We start from the raw sequence: 24,837 nt of genomic DNA, 5'->3' as shown, positions 1-24,837 counted from the left end.
AAGAGTAGAGGGCGCTCGAAAGCAAGTAGTGTTTCAGGAGATCGGCATTTTAGAACTGGAAACACGAAACCCCATAAGTAGACAGCCTGTCTCAGACAGATCTACTCTAGGGTATACTGCGTTTGTGATCTAATACATTCTTCTGTTCCGTGTTTGTAGGGTCGTACTTAGAACCCCATCACCATTTCAGTATCACATGCAACGTTACCGGTAAGTTCTGTAAACGGATTGTGGAAAATCTGGAACCATATTTCAGTAGATTCAACATATTAAGTCTTATCACAGTGCAAAATTTCATTAAAGAGTCAAAATTACACCTGGGTTGAAGCAGACCGCTTTTAGGTTAGCATTCAATTTGTTTTAAGGAGATATTAAAATAAGCGTACTGAAAGCGTACTGCTTACTATGCCTTCGTTCTAGTGGCCACTGGCAATAAACTTGCGACATTTATTGCGTAAGAAACTTGCATGAGTGTTTACACTACAGTAATTCTTTTACGCAAGTTCTTGCCTGCAAGTAGTTGCGAGAGAAGTCTTGCGCAAGATATGTCCCGCTTGTCTACACTGCAGTGTTACACTTGAGAGTTGAGAGCAAAAATTTATACGTAAAGTATCTACTATAATGTCGGTCCAACACACTAGAATTTAGAATTAGTTGGACCAAACATTACTAAAAGTGATACAAAAATGCTGGCGTGCACGTAGATTCGAAACCGAATACTATGGTCCACCTACTTGCTTTCTACTCTCGCCAAAAATTTCCAATTCGTTTGGAAGTAAAATCTTTCTCTCTGAGAGAAGATTATCGGGTGTCTACACTATGACAGAATTCACTTGCTGAGACCAACTGTCGCAAGTGATCAGAATTTGCTAGAGTTACTCTCAGGCGTGTTTACACAATGCTGACATCAACTCTCGCAATAAATGTCGCAAGTTTATTGCTAGTGGCCACGAGGCTTATGAATCTTCATAATCCTTCAGTACACTGTTCATAAGCTAGTCAAAAAAAATTATTTAGGGATCAGGTGGTAAAATCTCTCCTTATACCACATGTACGTCCCAACTATTCTGTAATAGGTCAAACATAATGTCCACAATACTCGAAGTAATGAATACCCATTGTTTATGCGTTTTTCAGACACTGTGACCATTTTTCGCATGTAGCTCCCATGGTGCTAAGCTCAGAAAACAGTTTACCTTTCCAATACTCTCAAATAGTCTACTAAACACTAATTAACGTTCAGGCAACATGTCCTTGAATCCCTCTTACTTAGGTTTCTTGCTTTGCCAAGTCAAACTGGTGGCCGAATAAGCTATTATACAAGCAGAATTAAAATAATTTTTTGAACAACAGTTATGTGGTATTGAGTGGTTTCGAACATTATGAGTGCGTCATGTACGAAACTGTAAATCACTATTCATTACATAAACGAATAAAATACTAAATATAATCATGTAAAGAATAATCCGAATATAATCCAGTTTCACCTCATTTTCATTGTAAAAATCACCCTAATGTATTAGAAGTATTTAAAAGAAAAATATTTATGTTTATACCTATACGTGTATATTCTAGATTCCCACCCCCCTAGCAATATTTTTGGCGAGAAACCCGCAAGCACAAACTTTTCATCATTTCAAAGTTTTTAGAGTAGTTCATGAGCAGAGGACGCTAACAATAAGTTCAGTCACTTCAGTCACTGACGATGTACAGGATAAACCTGCCTTAATAAACTAAAGCGATAAATACGAACGTGAAAGGCTCTTTTTCACATCTAAAATTGTACACGTGCCATACGAGACGTGTCTAATAAACCAAACTAACGGCATTTAATATAAATTGAAACATATTGGTTTATTTATTAAGAAGTGATATAGAAATCCTGAAGAAATAATTCTGTAGTTGAATTTTTCACGTAGAGGTATGTAACGAATATTTCAGCACTGTTCTTATTATTCCAACCAATTCAATTTTTTGGAAAGTTTTGAAGCGTTCGAGGAACACATCGAACGGTAATTATTTACAAAAGGGTTGTCCTCACTGATTTCGATGACCTTGAAATATGTGGTCAAGGTTAACATTCTGAACAACTTTTTTCTATACATATTACCGTCGCTCGGCTTTAGTTTTCGAGATATTCGGAAAAAACTGTAATCGGTAGTTGGTGTGGGCTAGATGGTTTCGGAAGATTTAAGAACAAAATTTGTAAACCTCACAGGGGGCCACTAAAACATCGAACGGTTAGATTCTAACCCCATTGTAAATAACTCTTTTGTAAATAATTACCTATCACACTTTAAGGTACTTTGTTTTCGAACTACCTATCTTGCCCCTTTTAACTATTTGACACCTACAAGTTGAGGTGAGGCTAGTGATAAGGATGCACCACTACACTTATTCGCGTTATGTCCATATGCCACCCTTCAATGAGACGGCTAAATACAGGCATCGTGCTCGACACAGTCCAACTATCGCAGCGAGCCTACACTTTCTTATGTTGGAGGCCCCTTGCTCAGTGCCATATGCCAGTATACCTTCGGTTTAAACTACTCTAAACAGTATCTATCTTTTAACGTTTCGAGTGTTGAGCACTATAAAGCAAAACGCATACTACCGACGACACCAAGCCCGCGATGACAATTTCTGTGGTCGAGAGTAAGAAAACATAAAAACGTGTGACAGTATATAGCTACTTTGCATGTGCCATTCATTCAGACTACCTATGAACCATCGTAACGGAATATGGGCAATAAATAGGTACCTATATCCTACATCTCAGGAGCCTTTAAATCTGTGTGAATAATGCCCCCCATCCACCATTGTGTTTAAAGAGGGAGGTCAAACTAATTATATCCGCAATCCAAAGTAGAAAACAAGCAACTTTTATCTGAAATATTTCTTCTTCAAACCATTCCAACCATTTCTTGAGTACCTACTACAGCAGTGAAGGGCAGTTGGAGCATTTGGGAGCCCGGCCTCCATGATGTTTACAGAGCCCCACGGAAGGAGAGCTCGAAACCCAATGATAACATGAGTGTAACGGATAGGGAAAACTGTAGTAGTGTGCGGTGCAAACTCATATCCGTAGGATAGGCTAGACCAGGAGTGTCGAACTTCCCCACTCCGAGAGCCGCATGAGTCGGGCCCCGGGTCAGACGGTTCCCCACTTATTTTTCCTCAGGCGTTGTACGAGACCCGGCAGGGAGGGAGTGCGGCACCCGGAGGAGAAATTCATCGGAATGAAGCAGGTGTGGTGGGGGCCGTTCTCCTACGTCTCTACGGAGCAGGAGAAGAGGAGAACGAGCCACTGCGGCTCGGGAGCCGCTAGTTCGACACCCCTGGGCTAGACCCTCGAAATGGTTAGAAAGCTAAATAGACGTACAGGGTGATCCTTTCGTGACGCTAGTCAAACAAACTGGCACCCAGCACCACGTGCCGAAAACAAGACCCTTCGAAGTGGTTAGTATACCTACCCATTAAGAAGTGAGAAATCTTTCAGTTCCGCATTTCTCATCAGATCTTTGCGAAAACGACGCCAATCGATTGCTTATGTTTCGCAGATGAAACTAACACCAAGAACGACGTAATTTGGAACATAATGAAGGAACTTAAATGAATTGATTTATATAATTTCCCATTGAGTTCGTTAAAAATAGTCCAATTTACATGAAATTTGGTATAATTTTCATTGGAAAAACATAAGAAATCCATCGGAATCACTTCGATATCGATGCGATAAAGAATAAAGAATTCAGTTTTTCTTAAACAGATATGAATCCTCGGTTGACCGCAGCGAATCGAGGTTGACGCCCCGCAGTCGAGGGAGAAATATTCATTTCAGCGCATTAAGAAATTCTTTATTCTTCATAGTATCGATATGGAAGTGATATCGATGGATTCCTTATGCTGTTCCAATGAAAATTATACCAAATATCATGTAAATCGGAATATTTTTAACGAAGTTAGGCGGAGATTATGGAAATCAATTTTTCAAGTAATTTTCTTCATTATGATCCGAATTACGTCGTTCTTGGTGTTATTTTCATCGGAGAAACATAAGGTATCGATTGGCGTCGTTTTTGCAGAGATCTGATGAGAAATGCGGAACTAAAAGATTTCTCACTTCTTAATGGGTAGGTATACTAACCACTTCGAAGGGTCTTGTTTTCGGCACGTGGTGCTGGGCGCCAGTTTGTTTGACTAGCGTCGCGAGAGGAACACCCTGTACGTCTATTTCGCTTTCTCTCGTTATATTCATTCTCTTTCTTTGTCCAACTATTCAGGGTTCCATTATTGCGAGACTTTGCATGCTCAACGTCGGACCCCAACGCAGTCGAGTTTAAAGGACCGAGAATTTGTAGGTATCATTTGGGAATCGATTCTATTCGATACCTAAAGTACTCATTACGGTTTCGATACCTATGCATGCTTGATTCCGTTTCGAATAGTATCGATACTTTACTGTTGCCGTGATACTAACTCCACTCAGTACTCATTTTAGCTTCTACTGATATCAAATGCCGATACCAAGTACTTACAATTTCGATACGTATCGAACCTTCCAAACGAATACTTTGGGTATCGAATTACTTGAAACTCGTGAGAAAGACTGGTATCACGTCCATCACTGACTTCCGTGCCGACGTAAGTAAGAGGAAGAGATCCTCTACTTAGGCCCCTCTTCGTCTTACCACTGGTACGCCGGCACGGAAATGACTCGGAAATAATAAGTGTGCCCAGACCTTAATCCGTCGCACGGATTGTCCGCCCCAGTGTGACACCTTCCATAAAATTTTTTGTAACTTAAAGTGCGGACAAACCGCAAGCGGACGATCCCCACAGCCAACACGCAAATGTGGCACAAACTGGACCAAGTAGACCTCAAACAGGTCTCCAGCTCGGTAGCGGCTCATTGTGCACCTATGAAGTAATCCAACTGGAGACAAGCCGATTTTGTAGAAAAAGCTTCAAAGAATGTGATTACATTAATTTAGAATTTTATGAACGTCACCTCGAACTGAGAACACAAATTTGTTTATAATTTCCAATGTTGCAAAAATGATTTTTCAATTAAAAAAAAATGTATTCACAAACCCCGATCTTTTCCGATTGCAATAAAAGGAGAACGAACCCAATATCCTAAACAGTTTCTGAGATAAAAATTCGTTCTTACGGACCGTTTTCACTAAAATCAGCAAAAACGGCAAAATGTAAAACCACGTATTTTGTGAACAAATGTGAAACCAGCAAAATGACTTAAACTCCTCGTCTCAATCTCGTGTGGACTACTTCATGCTTCAATTTCATAAAAATCTCTAAAGTGATGCGCAAAAATGATTGATTTGGCATGGAATGACATATCTAGAGAGGCGGTGGCGTCTCGACGCCAAGTACATGTTTCAACACCCTGTATACAGGGTCAGCGTTTTATCCTGCAACCCGCGCTCGCGCGAACTTGTAAAATGGCAACAGCGCCACACGGACGCATTCCACTACATGCACCGGCCCATCGGAGAACTGCCAGCGACTGATAATTTTTTGGATGGTCTGTTTCAAATTAACGTCGTAAAGAGCTATTGGGAAATTCCCGGCCCATGTAATCGAGCCGCGCGCTCCGCTTTTATGATCGGTTTACCACTTGCACCCAGATTACTGTAATGAGGTTTGAAAATAATGTCGACCGATCTCGTACCCGTCTCAATTTAAAAAATTTTAGCTATCACGGGGTTGACCGCGGCGCTATACCCTTGTAAGAAGAAATTTTTCGCCACCTGCGTGTAAACGCCACAATAATGGCGCATCGTTCCAAAAAATGACATTAACGGAAGCCCGTATAGGCGTGACGTTGAGTAGCTAAAACATTCAGACACAAAAATTCTAGAAAAAAATTCAAACACCGCTACGATCAAAGACACGTTCCATTAGTTACCCCTTACGTCTGATCTAGGTATGCACTGCATTAAGGATAAAATCATAACAAAAGAAAACCAGAACAATAGATTCTGAGGTCTGCAGAACTAACACATAATTGAATAAAAATTTAATTTCTTAATTTCTGAAAGTTATGATGCAGAAACAACTACCCTATTGTTTATCAACACCACGAATTTTAAAAGCAGCATTAAATACAGTATCAAATAAACAGTTTGCAAAAGCTTATCACAACAATTATGGTAAAAAAATTGATAGAAAAAAATTAAGTAAATGCAAAATATGTTAAATTATCCATCATTAAGAGGGAATAATTTTTTCTCATTTTTCGGCGCAAATTGCATTCCAATATCTTTTATATTTCAAAAGTTATACGAAAAAGGCCCCAAATTTTGCAACCCGGGCCGGGAAATTCTGAGTAGCTCTTTGCGACGTTAATTTGAAAGAGACCATCCCAAAATTCTCGACTCGGGCATCACTTCCAGCGGTCTTTGGCAGCTGTCCACTGGGCCGGTGCATGGCTGTAGTGAAATGCGTCTGTGAGGCGCTGTTGCCATTTTACAAGTTCGCACGAGCGCGGGCTGCAGGATAAAACGCTGACCCTGTATGTCGACTGTCGCTGCCGCTATCATTTACTCGTCGCTAATCCAACCTAACTTGAAACTTATTTCATTAATATCTCATCACATCTGCAATATTTTCTAAATTTAAAGGCATTTTTCTTATGTAAACCGCATTTAAGCTTTCGAATAAGACCAATTTCAATAAAATCGGTCCACGCATGACAGAGATATCGTAATATCGTCTCATGGATCAGTCCTAAATTCTTCTGATTCTTCTTCTTCTCCAGTCAAAATTTTCGTCAACATAATACGTATACGCGTTACACGTACACCTTCAGCCAAAAGGAAGACTAACACATGTTTCGTTCGTCGAGTCTCGGTGCGCATTACAGGCACACCTTCAGCCAACAGAAAGTAACACATGTTTTGTTCGCCAATCGCTATCTTTACTATGCAATCTACTCCAAATTTGGACAGCTTACCGTCAAGTTATAACCAAGTTATAAACGTGTTTTTACAAGTATGTATCGTTGTAGCATTGAATTGCAACCAAAATACAGTCTCAAACACAAGGTAAGTTGCCCAAATTTGAATTTCGACATGTTTGAATATCATCAACCTGTTTTTTATTTGTAACTAAACTGAGGATTTTATGTATATATAGATAATCGAAGCGTAAAATGATGCTGTGACTGAATTTATCCTTAATTCTGTCCCGTGATAATTTGTAAGTTATAATATTAAAAATTATGAATGATTAAAAAATTATGATTTATTGTAAAAAGAAGTGAGATCCCCATAAAAAAACTTCAAAAAAGTAAAAAAATTACGCCAAGTACATGAAATCAAATAAATCACAAAAGAATAGAAGATAATAATAATTAGAATGTAAAAATAAAAGTGAAATCAAAATGAGCTGCAAGTACATAAAGGTGCTTTCCAACTGCGCTTAAGATAACACAACTACATATATACAGCTAAAATGCTGTGTTCATACATTCCACTACCTATATCGCAGACATTTTAATAATGTCAGGCAAGGTCAAGGTGTCGATGAATAAGAATTATTTAAAAACGCAAAATAATGAAAGTGTACTCATATTGTCAGAGTTTTGAATTGACAAATTATTTGAAAACTTGCGAGAGGAAAGGTATCGATGTCGATGAATGATCTTGGAATTATTTTAAAACGCAATATAATGAAAATGGACGAATATTGTCAGAGTTTTAAAGTGACAAATTATCTAAAAGCGTGGGAAAGGGAAGGTATGTGTATTGATGATCTGAGAATACCTTGCCTGGCCACGCCAAGTTGACTTCCAGGCCGCGGACATCTAGGCAAATGTCTAGATGTTATATTTTATCTTCACATTATTAAAATGTCCACGATATGGGTAATGGAATGTATGAACACAGCATTTTAGCTGTGTATATGCAGTTGTGTCAACTTAAGCGCAGTTGAAAAGCACTTTTATGTACTTTCAGCTCATTTTGATTTCATATTTATTTTTATATTCTAATTATTATTATCTTCTATTCTTTTGTGATTTATATGATTTCATGTACTTGGCGTAATTTTTTTTACTTTTTTGAAGTTTTTTTATGGGGATCAATGTATCCATCTCGCAAAAAACAGAACGTTATATTTAAATTCATTGAAATTTCAATTCCCACCATAATGAGCGCTAGAATCTGTTTCGATACTCTGCCGGCAACGTTGCGGGTGACACGGAAATGGTAATGGAGCTTTACAGCTCCAGAAAGTCTATTCTATACCTCGTCTGTGTTTCAGTCGTCAGACTATGGGTCGGTAACACAGTTTGCTGATGATACAAAACTTCAGCAAATGTTAGTTCCACCTTGTAGGCGTATGTACCTTTTCTATGATTTAAACGTATGTGGTTTTTCACCAAATTTGTGTAAATTGCATTTGGCATTTGTAAAGAAACATTAACCTGAGTCACGTGAAATATTATTCTCTACTTTCAGTCTCGTTAAATTGCGTCGACGAAATTCACTTACCTTACTAGTTTTTTATCGATTTCGCTATGAAATAAATCATAAACTGTTTTATCATGAATACAAGATTTATAGCTAGAAATATTATAATTTTTTTTTTGCATTTAAGGCTAAATTGTAGGGATAGATTTCTCGAAGCGTTGAAACCTCGAAATCCAAGATACTTTCGAGTTTCGCAAATTCGAAACTTTGCACTGTTTTCGTGTTTCGAAACTCTCTAAACCCAGATAAGAAAAAGTTTAAAACCAATAAATAAAGAATGGTCTGCAGCGTGCCTCGAGAATCTGTGTATTGTTATATTTTTGTTTGTATTTTGTTAAACTCAATAGAGATTCATGCAAAAATTTTGTTGACTTCAGTTCTTACAGCAAAATATTTTATTTGCAAAATGGGACCCAGAACAGAAACACTTCAAGTTTCGAGAGTTTAGAGAGTTTTGAGGTCTTACAAAGTTTCGGATTCGAGTTTCGAGAATTTACAAATTAGGTTGGAATCCATCCCTACTAAATTCAATAATTTAATAGTAGGCAAATACGAAAAGAAACATTTTTCTAAATTTTTGAAAGTCACTTCAATCGTATGATCTTTATGTTCCTTAATTGAAATTTGAATATCAACTTCAGCAAATTCATTTCAAACAACATCGTTAAAGTTAGCTTGATAGAATCTAAAGATCCAAATTTGTAGAAAGTTCGAAATATTTTTGACTTTTGAAGAACTGTAAGCTTTTGTAATAATTTTGATTTACCACATAAGCAGTAACTTCTTTGAATACATCGATAATGATATTATAACGATAAAAGGCGAATAACTGTAGAATTTGTAACTGATTAGTTATTATACGTATGTACGTATAATTAGTTTTCTTTTTTGAAAAATCTGTTGAATTTGCCTTTTAACCATTCATAGTACAGAAACAAGAATATAGCAGAAGCAGGTGAGTTTCTCTCAGATTTTTTCATATTTCCCATGTATCGTAATATTGATTTTTACCTTCTTTGTCTTAATGGTCTCAACGATTCTTGGTGTAGCCTTTGTTCCATGGCTCTTCTCTTAATTCTCATCATGTGCCTGATAGAGACAAAGCTACCGAATAAAACGATAACTGTAAGAGCGCTGATCAGTACAAAACCCCAAGTCCTATCTCTGCTGTGGTACACAGGTCCATTCCAGGCATCGAAACAAGCACTTTCCCAAGAATAACCGGACACGTTTGCAGGACTCTGGCAAATCAGACTGGTTTCTGAAGTTTTCGCAGGAGGATCCGTTAGAAAGTTATACATAATGAAAAGGTCCATGCAATCGCAGTGCCATGGATTGTCTTCTAGTTTCACGATATTCAGATCTGGATTGTTTCGAAAGATGTCTGGATCTATGAATTGTGTCAAACGGTTACCTAAAATTTATATATTGAAGGCTATATAAATGTTTTTTTAACGATGGATAATTTAATATCACTTATTGCTAGGCAACAGGGTTGGTAATTTTTAATCGAACGAAACACGTGATCTGTTCGAAATTGCATTCCGTGTCTTAAGTTTCTATAACTTTAGACAGCATTTGAATTAATGAACCAGTTTTATAAAATAAGGAGTATAGCATCTTTGGAATAGCAGATATCCTGAGATCTTCCCACTCTCCTTCAGTTGCCTTCAATTTAATGTCATTAAATGTGAAAATTGAATTCTAATATTGCTCCTTTAGACTTAAGTTAGACCGAACTCAAACTACTTTTTCAAATAACTGAAATATCACTAATAATAACTTCTTTTTAAAAAAAAAAACACTGTATCCTGTAGCTGTCTCATTCTTCGTAATGAAGACGCAATTAATCAATTATGTAAATTAATTCAGCTTCTAGATTTCAAAAGAAAGATAAGCATTAACCACGTATATAAAATGAATATAGTATGTTCCACTTAATCCACTCAACTTAAATTATCTTCTCCAATTTTGAAAATTCGAGAAATGTTTCACACGTATTTTGAATAGTTTCAAGGAACAAATACACTGCAAGGAGAATTTTGTTTTTAATGCTGTTTTGTTCCAGAATTTTCAATATCACCTATGTTCTTTTTAGATGGAAATATATACCTATTTTTTCTCCTTACCTTGCAATCTACAATGGCGTTGCACTCTAAAATTGAAAGTCAAATGTAAAACTTATTTTGTTGAGTACCCCAGATTTCAGTGTTTCTCTGTATAGTCGAACCGCTAAGAGAAGTCCTAGGATTGTTGACTTCCACCGTAAATCAAAACTTTTAAAGATGAAACCAGAAGAACGACCGTGTCAAGGTTAAACGAAAAACACATTCCGATGCTAAGATGCTGTCTTGATTATCATGATGATAAGTGTTCGATATGATTTTATTTCACTTCAAATTTTAGAGTCCAAGGTCATCGTATGGTTATAATATTATACATCTTTGAATGCACATTCGTGTCATCTACAACGTTCAAGAGAAAAAATGCGTAAGTACTTACATTTAAAACAGTTTGAAAGGCTTTCAAAATTCTGGAGGAAAAATGAATCGGGTATTTCAAAAACGACATACATATTTGAAATTTCTGGCGATGTTGAGTTAGACACAGATCTTTATATACGTTACTAAGACGCATTATTTGGTATAGAAATGACACATGTTCCACCTATCCTTCTCTGTTAAAAACACCCTCAAGGATTGAGCATAGCGCAGAAACAGTATGTATGTGATAGCATATGTCTTGCTGCTGCAGTAAAGAAGCAGAAGAAGAAGAAGTTGATGCATGAACATCGGTCATGAATGGAATATTTTTCCATGTAATTTTTGTATTGTTTTAATAACCCATACAGCACACACACGTTGCAGCAACGTTGCAAGATCGTTGCAGTGCAAGATTGCAATGTTGCACGCAACGTTGCCGCAATATTCCTGTGTCCGCCGTCTGCAACGTTTCGGGCAGTAGGGTTAAAAATTATATTGAATGCGTGCACGGAATCATAGAAGTATAAAAGCCCGCTTTTGTTTTTCTCATAGAAAATTTTTTTCCCCCAAGGGGATTCGAACCGGCGACCAGTAGCGTCGTAAGCGAACATTTTACCGCCGCGGCTACAGCCCCTGATTGGTAATGCTGCTACCGCATTCGAACTTATACTCCTACCGTGCAAAACTTTAAACTCAAATTATTCAAAAACGAAGGCTCATTGTGACTAACTCCATTAGGGTTTTGTAACACTACACTAGCGGACAAAAAAGTTAACACTTTTTCGATTTGTCCTATTTATTATATTTTTTAGCATACATTTGGGACTGTGGTATGTTTAATATGCATATTCTGATGGAGAATTTAAAGCTGCATAAAACTCAGTTAAAGTTGAATTTATTTAACCGACAAACAAAAGTGTTATATGACATTGAACGGGGTAACACATTTTTGGGGCCAACAAAGAAGTTACCACGTTTGGTAACTTTTTAGGTTCTCCTAAATGCAAAAGGTGCCTCCACAAAATATTTGATTTTGTTTATAAATGTTCAAAAGTAGTAACTAGTTGTTCACTTTAAAAATGTGTTGTCTTGTTTAATGTTATGTGGGGTTTTTGTTTGTTAGTTAAATAAATTCAACTGTAACTGGGTTTTAAACAGCTTTTAATTCTGTTTCAAGATATGTACATACATTAGGCACATACTGCAGTTTTGTAGTGGATATTAAAAAGTAATAGATGTAGGGTGGTTCGAAAAGTGGTAACTTTTTTGTCCGCTATTGTAGGTATGTACTACAACTTCCACCCTGTGTTATTCTACACATTAAAATATACAGGGTGAGTTACCTAACATTTAAACTTAATATATCTCTGTTGTGTTTAATGATACGAAAAAATACCTCAGCAAAAAAAAATGATTGCTAGACAAAAGGACAACATATTATACATGGCTGAATTTGTATTTTTATTGGCTATAACGTTACAGTAATGAAAATACGTCATCCCATTAAAAAAACCATCGATGATCTTGAAATTTCGGGAAATATAACCGTGAAACAAAAATCGTCTCTGTCAGAATAATTGTCTCTCTAGAGCAAACATTTTTTTCCTTAGACATTTTCTCGTATCATTAAAAACAACGGAAATATTTTAGGTTTAAATGGTAGTTGCAGCAACGTTGCGGCAGCATTGCAGGATTGTTGCCGCAATACTGGCGCAACGTTGCAGCAACATTGTGGAAACGTTGTTGCAACGTTGCCGTAACGATGCAGAAATATTGCAGGAACGTTGCCGCGCAATATTGCATCGCAACATTGACGCAACGGTGCAGCAACAATTCTATGTCCGCCCCGTGCAATGTTGCCGCAACGAAGTGTGCTGTATGGGAACATGTGTATCCACACAAGTAAAATGTGAAAAATCTTAGGAAAAGTGATTTACTGCAGAAGCAACTCCTTCAAAATTTCTTTGCTAGTTGTCTAATGGAAATCCGGTTACCTAATTTGCCAGAAAAATGTAGAGACAGCTTTTCGGAGCAGGAATCATTGGAACGAAACAGTTTTTATGATTTTTCTCAAAAGCTGGAAAATGTCACAACTTAAATAACACTGAGGTTATTCCTTGCAGCGTATTCGCTCTTTAAAATCATTCAAAGTATACGTATATGAAGGATTTTCCCTATCGCCACAACTAAGGGAAAATACTTGGGTGGGTCTCGTTTTAGCTGGGGCACTTTGTGCAATTTTGAGAGTAGTAGAATTTTTCACCTCATCCAGACGTAATCTATGCGCACAAAAGTAGAAGTCACACCTGACAAGTCGATTCTTATAAGTTGCGGTAGCTGCAGAAGAGTGTCGTTGCTCAATTGAACCAATCTATTCCTTCGTAGATCCAAATTCTTCAGCGTTGTGGATTTAAGCCCGGATGGTATCGTTTGCAATCGATTGTCACTCAAAATGAGGCTCCTTATTTTCGGCATATTTGACAAGGAATTTCTGCTCAACTTGCTGATCAGATTCGATGACATGTCCAGTGACGCCACCGCTGACGTGAGGTTTGGAAATTCGCGCAACGTGTTGTAGGAAAGATTTAGAAACGTCAGCTCCACGTTCTCGTGGAACGTCAGCTGGTGAACCGCTTCGAGGCTATTGACTGATAAATCCAGCACCTGAAGGTTCACTAATCCCTCGAAAGTACTGGCGTTCAGACTCTCTATACCGTTTGCGTTCAAATATAGAAAACCGAGCTCTCTGTTTTTAGCGAAAATTCGGTCAGGCAGTAGACGAATTGTATTCCGAGATAATCGAGCGCGGGTCAGCGATGGGAATCCATGGAGACCAGGTCTATCCAGATTGCACCTCGACACGTCGAGTTTCTTTAACCCCAAGTGTCTCAGGGTCGAGTGTCTGAAAATTAACGTACAGATATTAGTTGTCTATATTAAGTGGTAATGGCTATTGACTTGAAATTATTGTTTAATGATCACTTTAGCGCGGTGTACGTATGCACTATTATTATCGAAACGCACTATCTTGTATCTCGACCCTCCACTCCTACTTGACAGAGCGATGCGATGCTTTTCTAATTATGGCATGTGACGTGTGTATCTAATATGTTAAAAATGTAATATTTTTCTTGTGGCTGGACTGATTGACTGATTTACACTATTGATAGTAATGTTTAAATACAAAATACAGAATGCACCTATGACATATTTATGCATTGTACACTTTTATTTAAATAAAATTCAACGTTTCACATACGATATCTCAATAATGATAAAGTTTCAATATTTTCTATTACTTTTATGATGTAAGAAAGCAATGATTTTGTGAAATGGAATTTGCCAGCTGTTTTATGATAAAGTTCGAATGAATAGATCCGATGACTTCATATTATTGTATATTATAGGAAAATTATTTATTTAGAGTTTCATTCTCTCGTTTGCTAACCTTGTGCTATAGACTAACGTAGGATTGTTGGACAGTCGAAGATCCTCAAGTTCTGGAAAGCCGCTGAAAGTATCGGGACTCAAGTAATTCAAAAGGCAGTCGGACATATCCAGCCATCGTAGTTTTGGACTCCACGCTTTCTGAATGAATTTCAAAGGGTTTCCTACCAAGCTTAGTGTAGTTAATGCTGGCAGACCGTCTAGAGATGTATTGCTAAGTTCCCGTATCTCTATTAAAGGAAAATGTACCTATTTTAAAAATGAGTGACTTTCGTCTACAGCTGACTTTTTGTCCTAAAAATCCACTAACATTAATGAACAAATACACTTTATTCTTTCATAAGTAATGTTCACTCTTTCTTTTTCTACACAATGCTCTGTCAAAACGTTGAATTTCTAATATACCGTCGAAAACAATAATTGGATTTATAATTAGCAAACTAAAATAAAAAAATTTACACGAGATGGTAATCGTTAAAGTAGTGTTGAGTGATTCTTGCGAAGATTCTACACAATTGCGGTATTTATTGAAAAATATTATAAGCAAGAGCAAATATTCAAATGTCAATCACTTCATTGAAATAATCTCCAATTTTTAATATCGATATGACCAAACAGAATATGGACAGTGTTAATTATAAATGCATCTGATCCAGTTTAAACAAAAAAAAATGTTATCGTACCACAATGACTAGCATCCAAAGCTTCAAGTCCAGAACTTATTAAATCCTCTAAACTAGACAATGAGTTTCTCGATACATGCAGAACTGTCAGAGATGGCAGCTGCTTTATAGAATTAATATCAGCGATTTCGTGTATTTGGTTGCCACTCAAATCTAATCTCCGCAGGCTTCTTAAGGAACTTATATCGTCGGGCAATGAACTCAATTTGTTTCTCGCTAAATTCAGGTACTGCAGATCTGTCAGTCGATTAATATCACTTGTGATATTCGTCAACAGGTTGTTCGATAAATTTAAATGTTCCACCTGGAATGCGATTGAAAAACGACACCAATGACAAGATATTTATCTGGCATTACATACGTACATACAGTTATGTACTTACAAAAGTATCCGTTCACTCTATACGTAATATATTTTATACATTTAATCACTGCTAAAGTTAGAATTACCCATGCTGATTCGCATTATCATAAACATTGATCGACATACTTTAAATTAGAGTGCATGAAATGATTGAAAAATTATGCAGAGTTCATTTAAAGATGTATTGTTATTTATGGAATAATTCATTGCTCAATATGTATTTAATTTACAACATACTTACTTACAATAATTTAATACTTAATATTTTGTCGAATATCCCTTCGATCTTATTATAAATTTTAATGCATTATGCATAGATGGAACTGCTTTCCTGTGAAATTCGTGCTAATCTTCATCCATTTCTCTACCAACATTTGTTTAACCATTTCTTTAGTAGGTACGTGGTACTAATTGTGAGTGCCTATATTAACCAAGTTTTTTTTACCTACTAATATGAATTATAATCGGTAATTCTAACTCCAACATTGATTACATATGTAAAATATGTTATATGTACTTACATATGTGGTGGGCGGACATTTCTGTGAGTAACTGTACCTATATATTTGATTTAATTTATAATTAATTCCATAAGAATAATAAATAATACCAAATAGAGAATTATTTTTTCATACGAATTTAAATCATCATAGTAGATACATTTCACGTAGATGTTACAAGCAACGATTTACATAATAATATACAGAGTAGGTACACGAATCCGTGACACTTTCATGTAACGATGCAATTCGTACAAAATTATTCTGTTCATTTTCGTTAAAATTGACATGGACATGTGTTGCAATTTTTACCACCTCTCGAGTTATCTGTTATAGATACTTTGTCTTGCTTTATCGGTACATTTATACAGGTGACTCAGTCCTAGTTACATTTGCAATAACCGCCGCGATAAAGCATAAAAGAGTATACCTCCAACAATTACCAATTAACTTCAAAACTCGGACCAACTTTAACTTAATAGAAAACTGACGCAGAGTTCACCGCACGTATTATTTAGTAGCCTCTATCAGAGTGGCTCACTCACCACGTCGCTTATATTTTCAGGAAACACCTCCAAGCCTTGTTTCGAGCACATGACAATTCTTGGCTGCTGGCTGAGGTGGCACACGCATTTTAAGGGACAAATACTTTGGCACTGCCCGACCGAGAAAATTCCCACGTACACGATTGCCAAGAAAAGAGAGCCAAGACGCGTCATTATCCGTTCCTTCATGTTTTCTGCTATTAAACACGATCCCGTTGTCTTCCATGGAATTCACATTTTCATCAAGGGAAACACGACTGTCCACATCAATGACGGTACAGCGAGCATCCTTTGGCGAATATTCGATTATTCATTTTCACGAAGTGAGCACGGCGTGGCATAGATCGATGAGCGGCCCAACAGTGCTACGAACTGTCCTGAAAACTACTGAGTACTTATCTTTGATAAGTAACGTGGGCTATGTCGCACGATATCTCCGTAAGATAACTCGAGCGCGCGATGAGGTGTTGAGAGCAGTATTCCGTTCTGCAGACGAAAAAAAAAACGAACAGACGTGCCAAGAAATGCACCTGTGAACTATTAAAAAATTACGCACAGTGCTGTGAATAAATTTCAGAGTTAAACCCGAGTATATTTGATTATACGTGGCGTTAGTATTTGCGTAGTGACAAACACAGCGTTTGGAATGAAATCTATAACAATATCAGGGATACACGTGCTGCCTGTTCAGAAATTGCAGTTTACACCTACCTGTGCAACTACTTTCCACTTTGTCGCCATTTAAACTGAGTGCGCTCGAATTTGTGATGCAAGTGGGAAAGGAACCATTCCTCGTTCCGAAACTAAGTAACAAATGGAGAATAACATTTTTCCGTACGAAGCTCCGTTTTTTAGAGAAACAGTTTTGAACGGTCACTCAGCATGCTTGTATCGCTTGGCTCGAACAGTGTTTATCGTTCTGTATAACTTGTGGGTTGTGTGAAAGCTGCCGTATAAAGCAAAGAGGCAAAACACCTCAACGAATCAATACAAAGCATCGATAAAGCATTTGAAAAATTAGAAGCAGGACAAGAACCCACGTATTCGTAATTTGTTGCGTGTAGCTTTGCAGGGAGCAACAGGGGCAATAATCTTAGCAATTGATCGAAATCAGTAAAGTAAATAAATTTAAAATTAATTTTATTTTCATTCTCTTGAATCTAATCGCATGTGAACGGTTTGTAGACGTTTTGTGAAAATATGATATCTGTCAAAGTACCATTCGACATAGCTCAGTTTATCCAACACTGCGCGTGTACTAAAATTGTTTAAAACTGATTTCCCTGGGAACCGAGCATTGGGAGAAAAAATTTTATTCTCCGCTGTTGACTTGTGGTTGCACAAGAAATCACCATTTTGCTTCTTAAACCACAATTGTGTCCATGTCCAGTGCCTTAGCTAGATATGTAGGTAAGTACCTACCTATATTAACCTTTAAGGCAGGGCTGAGCAACTTGTTCGCCGCCGCGGGCCGCACAGTCCCCAGTAGCAGTCAGGCGGTTCCCCCACCATCAGCGGATTAGCCGCCACTCCATGTCCCTTCCTTTTACTCCTACGAGTGCGGTCATATATAGGTACGGCGTACACTGTAGGAGTTAAAAGAGTATGGTGGGGTCGTTCTCCTGCGGCCCAGCAGAGTAGGCAAGTCGGAGAACGGGCCGCATGCGGCCCAGCAGAGTAGGCAAGTCGGGGAATGGGCCGCATGCGGCCCAGCAGAGTAGGCAAGTCGGGGGATAGGCCGCGGGTTGCCCAGCCCTGCCTTAAGAGGCCTTCAAACACTGATACATGTTGCAGTGAAACGTCGATACATGCATGTTGCATCTTGCTCCCCCCCCCCGGCTTCATTTTCATGAAACCTGTATCATGAAGCATGTATCAATGTTTCATGCAACATGTATCAGTGTCTGGAGGCCCCTTTAGGGATCACACTATCAGTGTGACCCATGTCAGGCACACATGGGTTTAACGGGTTATACCTAGTGGGGCGGCCGAAAAGAGGCGAATATTTGTGAATTTTTTTTTAAGAAGCGGAAGCGTATATTTTTACAAAACTTGTTGCGCTTAAAAGAGCAACATTTAAAGAACATTTGGTAATTTTTTCGTAGAAAAATATTTACGTTTTTTTTTGCACGAAAAATCAGGATTTCAACTTTAAATACCCGCCATTTTGTTCTAAATTAATATTTCGGAAAATTCTCTCCGTCAATCTGAGGATACATTAATATATTAACGAAATCTTTTTTGTTTTTTGATTTTGGATAAACTGGTTCCGAATGGCAGTGCTCATCGCAAAACCAAATTTTTAAAAATGCTTCTTGCATGTCGGTTGTTCCTTTATTATAAACGTAAATATTTTTCCACGAAAAAATTACCAAATGTTCTTTAAATGTTGCTCTTTTAAGCGCAAAAAGTTCTGCAAGAATATATTCTTCCACTTTTTCAAAAAAATTCACAAACATTCGCCTCTTTTCGGCCGCCTGACTAGGTATAACCCCTTAAGTAACCCAGAGCGCTCTTTTGCCTATATCTCTGGATGGGCTGCACCGTTTTTAATCTTTTTCCCTTTAATCAATTCGTAAGACAATAAGAAAAAAGAATATATATAGGCGATTTCGTCATACATCGTTTGGTACTCGAGAAATCTTGAAAATAAAGAGATCAAGTTTGTGGATGTTCTGAAAAATTTGATATTTTTTCTTTTAATCACAGTTTATTTTTAGAAAAAGATACGAGGGTTTAATTATTATACAGCAATCGAAAGGTTTCGAGTCACACTTTAAGGCAAAAAATACGTTATTGTGATTGGTTCCGAAAAATATAATTATTTGGCGAGGTGAAGTTGAGTAATCTTTTACTTCTACCGAACAACTGTTCTCTGTGACAACTGGTTTAGTTCGTTGAAATAAGGACCTAAACTGCTACTGGCATTGAGTATACAGTATTAGAAGACATTTCATTGATGGCTTCGAATATTTAAAATGGCGGATCAAAAATGCCGGTCACAGAAGGTTGTAATGTAGAAATTCTCGGAAAAAATGCATGTATTTAAGGAAAATCGATGGAATGATTGAAAGAATAATTTCTTCCATAAATATAGTAAAATTGACAAAATGTATGGAATTATTTATTTATATGTACGTTTATATCTTTCAAAAAGCATGTGTACAGTGGATCGTTAATTATCCGAACTGCATGTAGTCGGGGTGGTTTAGAAATTATATTTGGACAAAAATATTGTTTTCTAATATAAAATGAATATTTCCAGTATATTTGGAAAAAAATATTTGTTTCTTAATCTAGAATAAATATTGTATGTATATTTAAATATTAGAAAGCTATTGAACCCCTGTTTAATATTGGATGTATGTGTATTCAATATTTTGTGCTACTACGATAGTAACATAAGACAGTCTGGTTTAGACAGCCACTTAATGTATTCTGGTCATCCGGCCGAAAAATGAGCAATCTTTATGAATTTTTTACTCAATGAATAACAAATATAATCGTGCAAAACTTTTTACTTAATAATCATCTACTTGTGCCGTGCTCAATTTTTCGGCCAGATGACCAGAGTTAAGGGGACCTTCCGGTCTAGAGCCCCCAAAAATAGGTGATCTTTGGGAATTAATTAAAGGAAAACTACTATATATAATTTAATGGGACTTTTCGCATTGTATTAAGGATGTCTTTAGTTATAGAAATATATTTTTTGTTTTATAATTAATCATTACAGACGGCACTGGGGAGTCGTTAAAGTTAAGGCGTCAAAAAATTGATCCAAATCGGTGGGACCTGTATCTCCAAAAGTTATTATTCGATTCGACACAAACTTTTTTATTTGGAAGAATATACTTCTGGCTAGGGAGGGGAACCAGAAAAAAATAAAAAATGAAATTTTTAGAAAACAACGACACTTGAAGTTTGAAATCACTTTTTCCCTATAGTTTTCATCCTTTCAACGCCTTAGAAAATTATAAATTTTCAATTTTTTGTAACTTTTTCTCATATCGCCACTAGCCAGAAGTATATTCTTCAAAATGAAAAAAGTTTCAGTCGAATCGGATAATAACTTTTGGAAATACAGGTCCCACTGTTTTGAGAACACTGTTTCGAGAAAAACGCGTTTAAAGTTTTACGTGAGTGCCGAGTGGCTGGGTGTTACCCATGCATTTGCCGCTACTCAAATGTCTACAACTTTGGGAATTTTACGAATTCCAAAAAATCCCTTTAAACACGTATTCCTAAAAGGTTGAACATTCGAAAAATGAAGTAAAAAAAATCGACTTTTAGACCGGAAGGTCCCCTTAATGGCTGTCTGGACTAGACTGTCTTATGTTACTAGTAACCGGCTCCGAGCGGGTTACAATCCCTGGTTTTAACCCGTTCCCTGCGAAAGGCGTATACATACGCTGTCACAGTTCCATCAATATATACGAAAGCCGTATATATACGCAGCCATTTTCATTAATATAGTATACGAAAGGCTTACATATATATCTTACGACCAATAAATTTTTTTTATTTTTTTTTCACTCCTTCACACTGTTATTTTGTTTATTAAGTATCATGGTGTTAGATACTGTAATTATTTTCTACTTGTTTGGTATGGTCTATTTGGATGGCCTGAGAGTTTGAAGGGAGGATAGGGTGTAAAACTGGTAGGGGTGAGTTTGGAGGGATCTGTGGTGGGGGAGGTGGATTTGCTAAACTCTTTGCCTCGACTGCATCTTGAGGATAAAAAATGCAATTTTTAGTGGTATTCCTATGCTCACAATTAGTCAAGTAACCCCGTCCGACATTGTCAACATGTTAGGGGTCGTACGTACAAAACCTCCACGCACCGGATAAAATAAAATCCCCCAAATTATAGTGAATGTATCACGTTTGCACAAAATATTCATGACAAAACGTCAAGCAATACTTAGTGGACAAAAATTCATAAATAGTCGAAACAGAAATATTTACGTCCCGCCGACCTTTTTAGCTTTTTCATTCTCACTGATAGAACACGCAAGGTTTTGTCACGGGAACACATTAAATGGCAAGCTGGTCGTTCATATGCTTCAATATCACGAATGGCAGCACAATTTATAACATAATACTACAATTAAAGGGAATTAAGTAGTCAACTAAACTCGTTAGTCAACTAGCCCCGGTCTCCCCTACTACTGCTGTAATTTGAAATGTAATGTATATTACGTAAAAATCAATCAATCAATCGGTACCGCTATAGTGGCTTGAAGAAGTGGTGGGAATAGCGATGTTACAGTACTGGTTTGGATAATCGCTGGTCCGGTTAATCGAAGTTCGAATAATTGACGCTTTACTTTATTTCGCTTTTGGTAATTCACAAATGCTGTAGGTAAAAAAAAATATTCACTACTAAATTGGCTTTCACTTTAAATGGATTCCCTAACGATTCAGGCACACTGGGTGGACGTCACCCACAGGGTACCTTTGCAATGATTTTACTCGGCTTCTTCAGGCATTTCAGCGATCCTGTGTAGGGGGAGGGTGGGGGAGGGGGAGGGGAGGGGAGGGGGGAGGGGAGGGGGGAGGGGAGGGGGCATTTATAGCAGAGGTATTAAACTGTTTTCCCCCAAAACCCTAACACTCCACACTTTAACATACCGAAATGCCAGGTGTTTCCGGACGGACTGGGTTAGCGTAACCCAGTGTGGTCTGGGCGGATTAAAAAGTGTTGAATTCTGTTTTGTCACTTTGATATATGGTTAATATGACTCTAATTGTACTATCTTCCGTAAAAACGTGTAAAAGTGATTCAGAAAACGGACAGTGCGATAAACAAAAATTACGAAACTGTGTTATTTTATCGATCGATTTAAACGGGGAAAAACGGAGAACACTTTGTAGTAAGAAACGAATGTGCTTACCTATTTCATGGCAAAATTCGAATTGAAATTTGAATGGGCAGTCCCGCGGAAAATACAAGACATTAGATAAATACCTCAAGCATTGGAAAAGCCGATATTGAAACGGTCATCTCCTCGGTCTAAGACTCTCTTGGCTGACCCATGCGGAAAGTTTCTCCTTTCCCCAGCCACTGTCGCTGCATTACAACCTTTTTTATCCGTCCCTTCAATCCGACAGCCGCGACTAAGGTCCTCTCCAGGATGATACCATCGTAACCCAGAATCATGCCGACAACGCACGTCAAGATACTAGCGACAAAGATGCTTGGACTAGTCATAAAGTTGCTGCACTTAACAAATATGAATGTAACTGCGCCTCACCCTCTATTTCCATTGTAACCGTGCAGTTTACTCACAGTCGATAACGGTCGGTGATAAGCGATCATTAATTCCTATTAATACTGGGATCAGGGGGCAATCCCAACCCAACAATTCTGATTTTAATGAAACTTCGTGTGTGAATGTAGAGCATATTGGAGTATGGAAGGAGTAATGCTTTCTTTCTGCGGATAGAAAATTTCCACTCTTATCTGTAGTGGTGAAATCAGCCCTTAAAGTTATCGGGTTATTTCGTTTTTCAATATAAGTTTATTTTTCTTTTTGTAGTAGGTATCGTAGAGCATAGAAAAGTGAAGAATTTTTCTAGTTCGTTATAGGTATTAAAAAAAATCGAAAAAAAGTAATAACTTAAGGGCTGATTTCCTCCCTTCAAAGTGAATTTCCGCAACAAAAGCAAATCGCTCTGTGCACACCTACTTCCATATGCGCTACATTCAGATGAAGTTTCATTAAAATTAGAATTTTTGGCTTGGGGATAGGTAGGTATTGAGTAGTCATATAGTGATAAAAATGAGATCGATGGACCACGTATTGATGATGGAGCTATGCAGACTCTATACACCATTTGGATTTTTTGGGTGATGCAATTACTGTAGTAGTAGTAGCTTTGTTTGAATATTATTATGATCCTGGCTTTATTGCATCATGCAGGTAGGTACTTACGTATACCAACACGTACGGGTAGGTCCGGGGCTAGTTGATACGTTTTTCAGTTTTCAATTTTTTTCATTTTTGTTTGAATTAATTACTTGATAACAAATATGCTAAAATATGCTTTGGTCCTTCCTCTTTAATATATTGTAAATGAAAAGTTGAGAAAATACAGACAAAATGAATGAAAAAAATGTTATTTTGACGAAGGTAAAATATATCAATTTACCCCACTGTGAGGCTACTTGATACGCTATTCTGTTTTCAATTTTTTTCATTTTTTATTGGAATTAATTACTTAATAACAAATATGTCGAAATATACTTTGGTCCTTCCTCTTTAATATATAGTAAGCAAAAACTTGAGAAAATACATACAAAATGAATGAAAAAATGTTATTTGGACGATCAATTTGTATGTATCAAAAATATTTACTTTTTCTCTATATAAGTGAAAGCAGTTAAAGAAACGATTGTCAACGTCAATGTGCACATTCGTACGTTGGATCGTAGGAAAGAATTGAACAACAATCTTCACATATCTCGCTAAAGGGGAGCTACATATACACGGTGTCAAGATAATTCGTCTGTATCAACTTGCCCCCAGTATCAACTAGCCCCGGCCCCCCCCCCCCCTATACAATGGTGAATGGGCAAGATTCGGCAAGAGATAGGTACTCTCATAAAACCTGACCTTAATAAAAAAAAAGTTATAATAACACAAACAACATAAGACTATATAAAGTGTCCCCAAAAGTCGGAAAAAAAATTTACCAACTGATTCTAGGGGTGATTCTGAACCGTAAATAGCACACGACTATAGGGGTCGTAAATTCATAGAATAGTTCAGGAGATATAAATCAAAGTTGCTAATTTTTGCTAATTTTCACGTGTTCTGGGACTTCATATAATTTTCTATGTATCTCTGGAACTATTAATTGTATTGCCATGCATTTTTTGTTGTTGTTAATTTTAGTCAGGAAGAACGAGTGTTCTAAAAAATTCTTTTGTCCAGATGTAAAGTCGCTTTGACATTAGACTTCTTGTACTTTCTTCTTCCACTTGTTTCTGGAATGGATTATCGCGCGTGAATCAATCGGGCCCGATAAGAATTCATTTGCCTCTCACCAGGGAGCGACGAAAGGAGATAAAGTCCTCTCGTGCTGACGGATTTGGAAAGCCTTATCCGCGCAGGACTGTGTCTCTTTCTTTTTCACACGTCCGGTTGGTCCAATGGGGATGATAGGTCACACCCTCTGGAGGGTGCGAGTGGTTTAGCCAGCGCCGGCGCTTAGCCGGCGGCTTAGCCAGTAGGGACAAGGACACGCTACTTCTACCTGTTGATACTAAACCAACCCCTTCGACGAGATTTTGCAAATCCGGAGTTTCGCGATAGAT

The 24,837-nt window shown here is 37.3% G+C and overlaps 1 protein-coding gene across 3 annotated transcripts in view; it reads right to left on the bottom strand.

Moving 5' to 3' along the window:
* LOC143378488 (uncharacterized) overlaps window positions 1–22,642 on the bottom strand; it is a 35,084-nt gene extending 12,442 nt beyond the window's left edge. Inside the window, exons 1-6 of one of the 3 annotated variants that reach the window (XM_076830272.1) lie at window positions 22,486–22,642; window positions 16,518–17,003; window positions 15,109–15,412; window positions 14,427–14,655; window positions 13,285–13,880; window positions 9,507–9,909 (exon numbers count right to left, since the gene is read on the bottom strand). In XM_076830272.1, coding sequence (XP_076686387.1) covers window positions 9,507–9,909; window positions 13,285–13,880; window positions 14,427–14,655; window positions 15,109–15,412; window positions 16,518–16,706 — 1,721 coding nt within the window. In that variant the 5' untranslated portion in view covers window positions 16,707–17,003; window positions 22,486–22,642. Of the gene's footprint in view, window positions 1–9,506; window positions 9,910–13,284; window positions 13,881–14,426; window positions 14,656–15,108; window positions 15,413–16,517; window positions 17,210–22,485 lie in introns of those variants that run through there. The other 2 variants (XM_076830270.1, XM_076830271.1) reach the window with 2 other exon arrangements.
* Between the last annotated feature and the right edge of the window lie 2,195 nt (window positions 22,643–24,837).

The sequence above is a fragment of the Andrena cerasifolii genome, chromosome 2 (assembly GCF_050908995.1).
Source record: "Andrena cerasifolii isolate SP2316 chromosome 2, iyAndCera1_principal, whole genome shotgun sequence".
Classification (NCBI taxonomy): Eukaryota; Metazoa; Arthropoda; class Insecta; order Hymenoptera; family Andrenidae; genus Andrena; species Andrena cerasifolii.
This window is presented reverse-complemented; position numbering and strand designations above follow the sequence as displayed.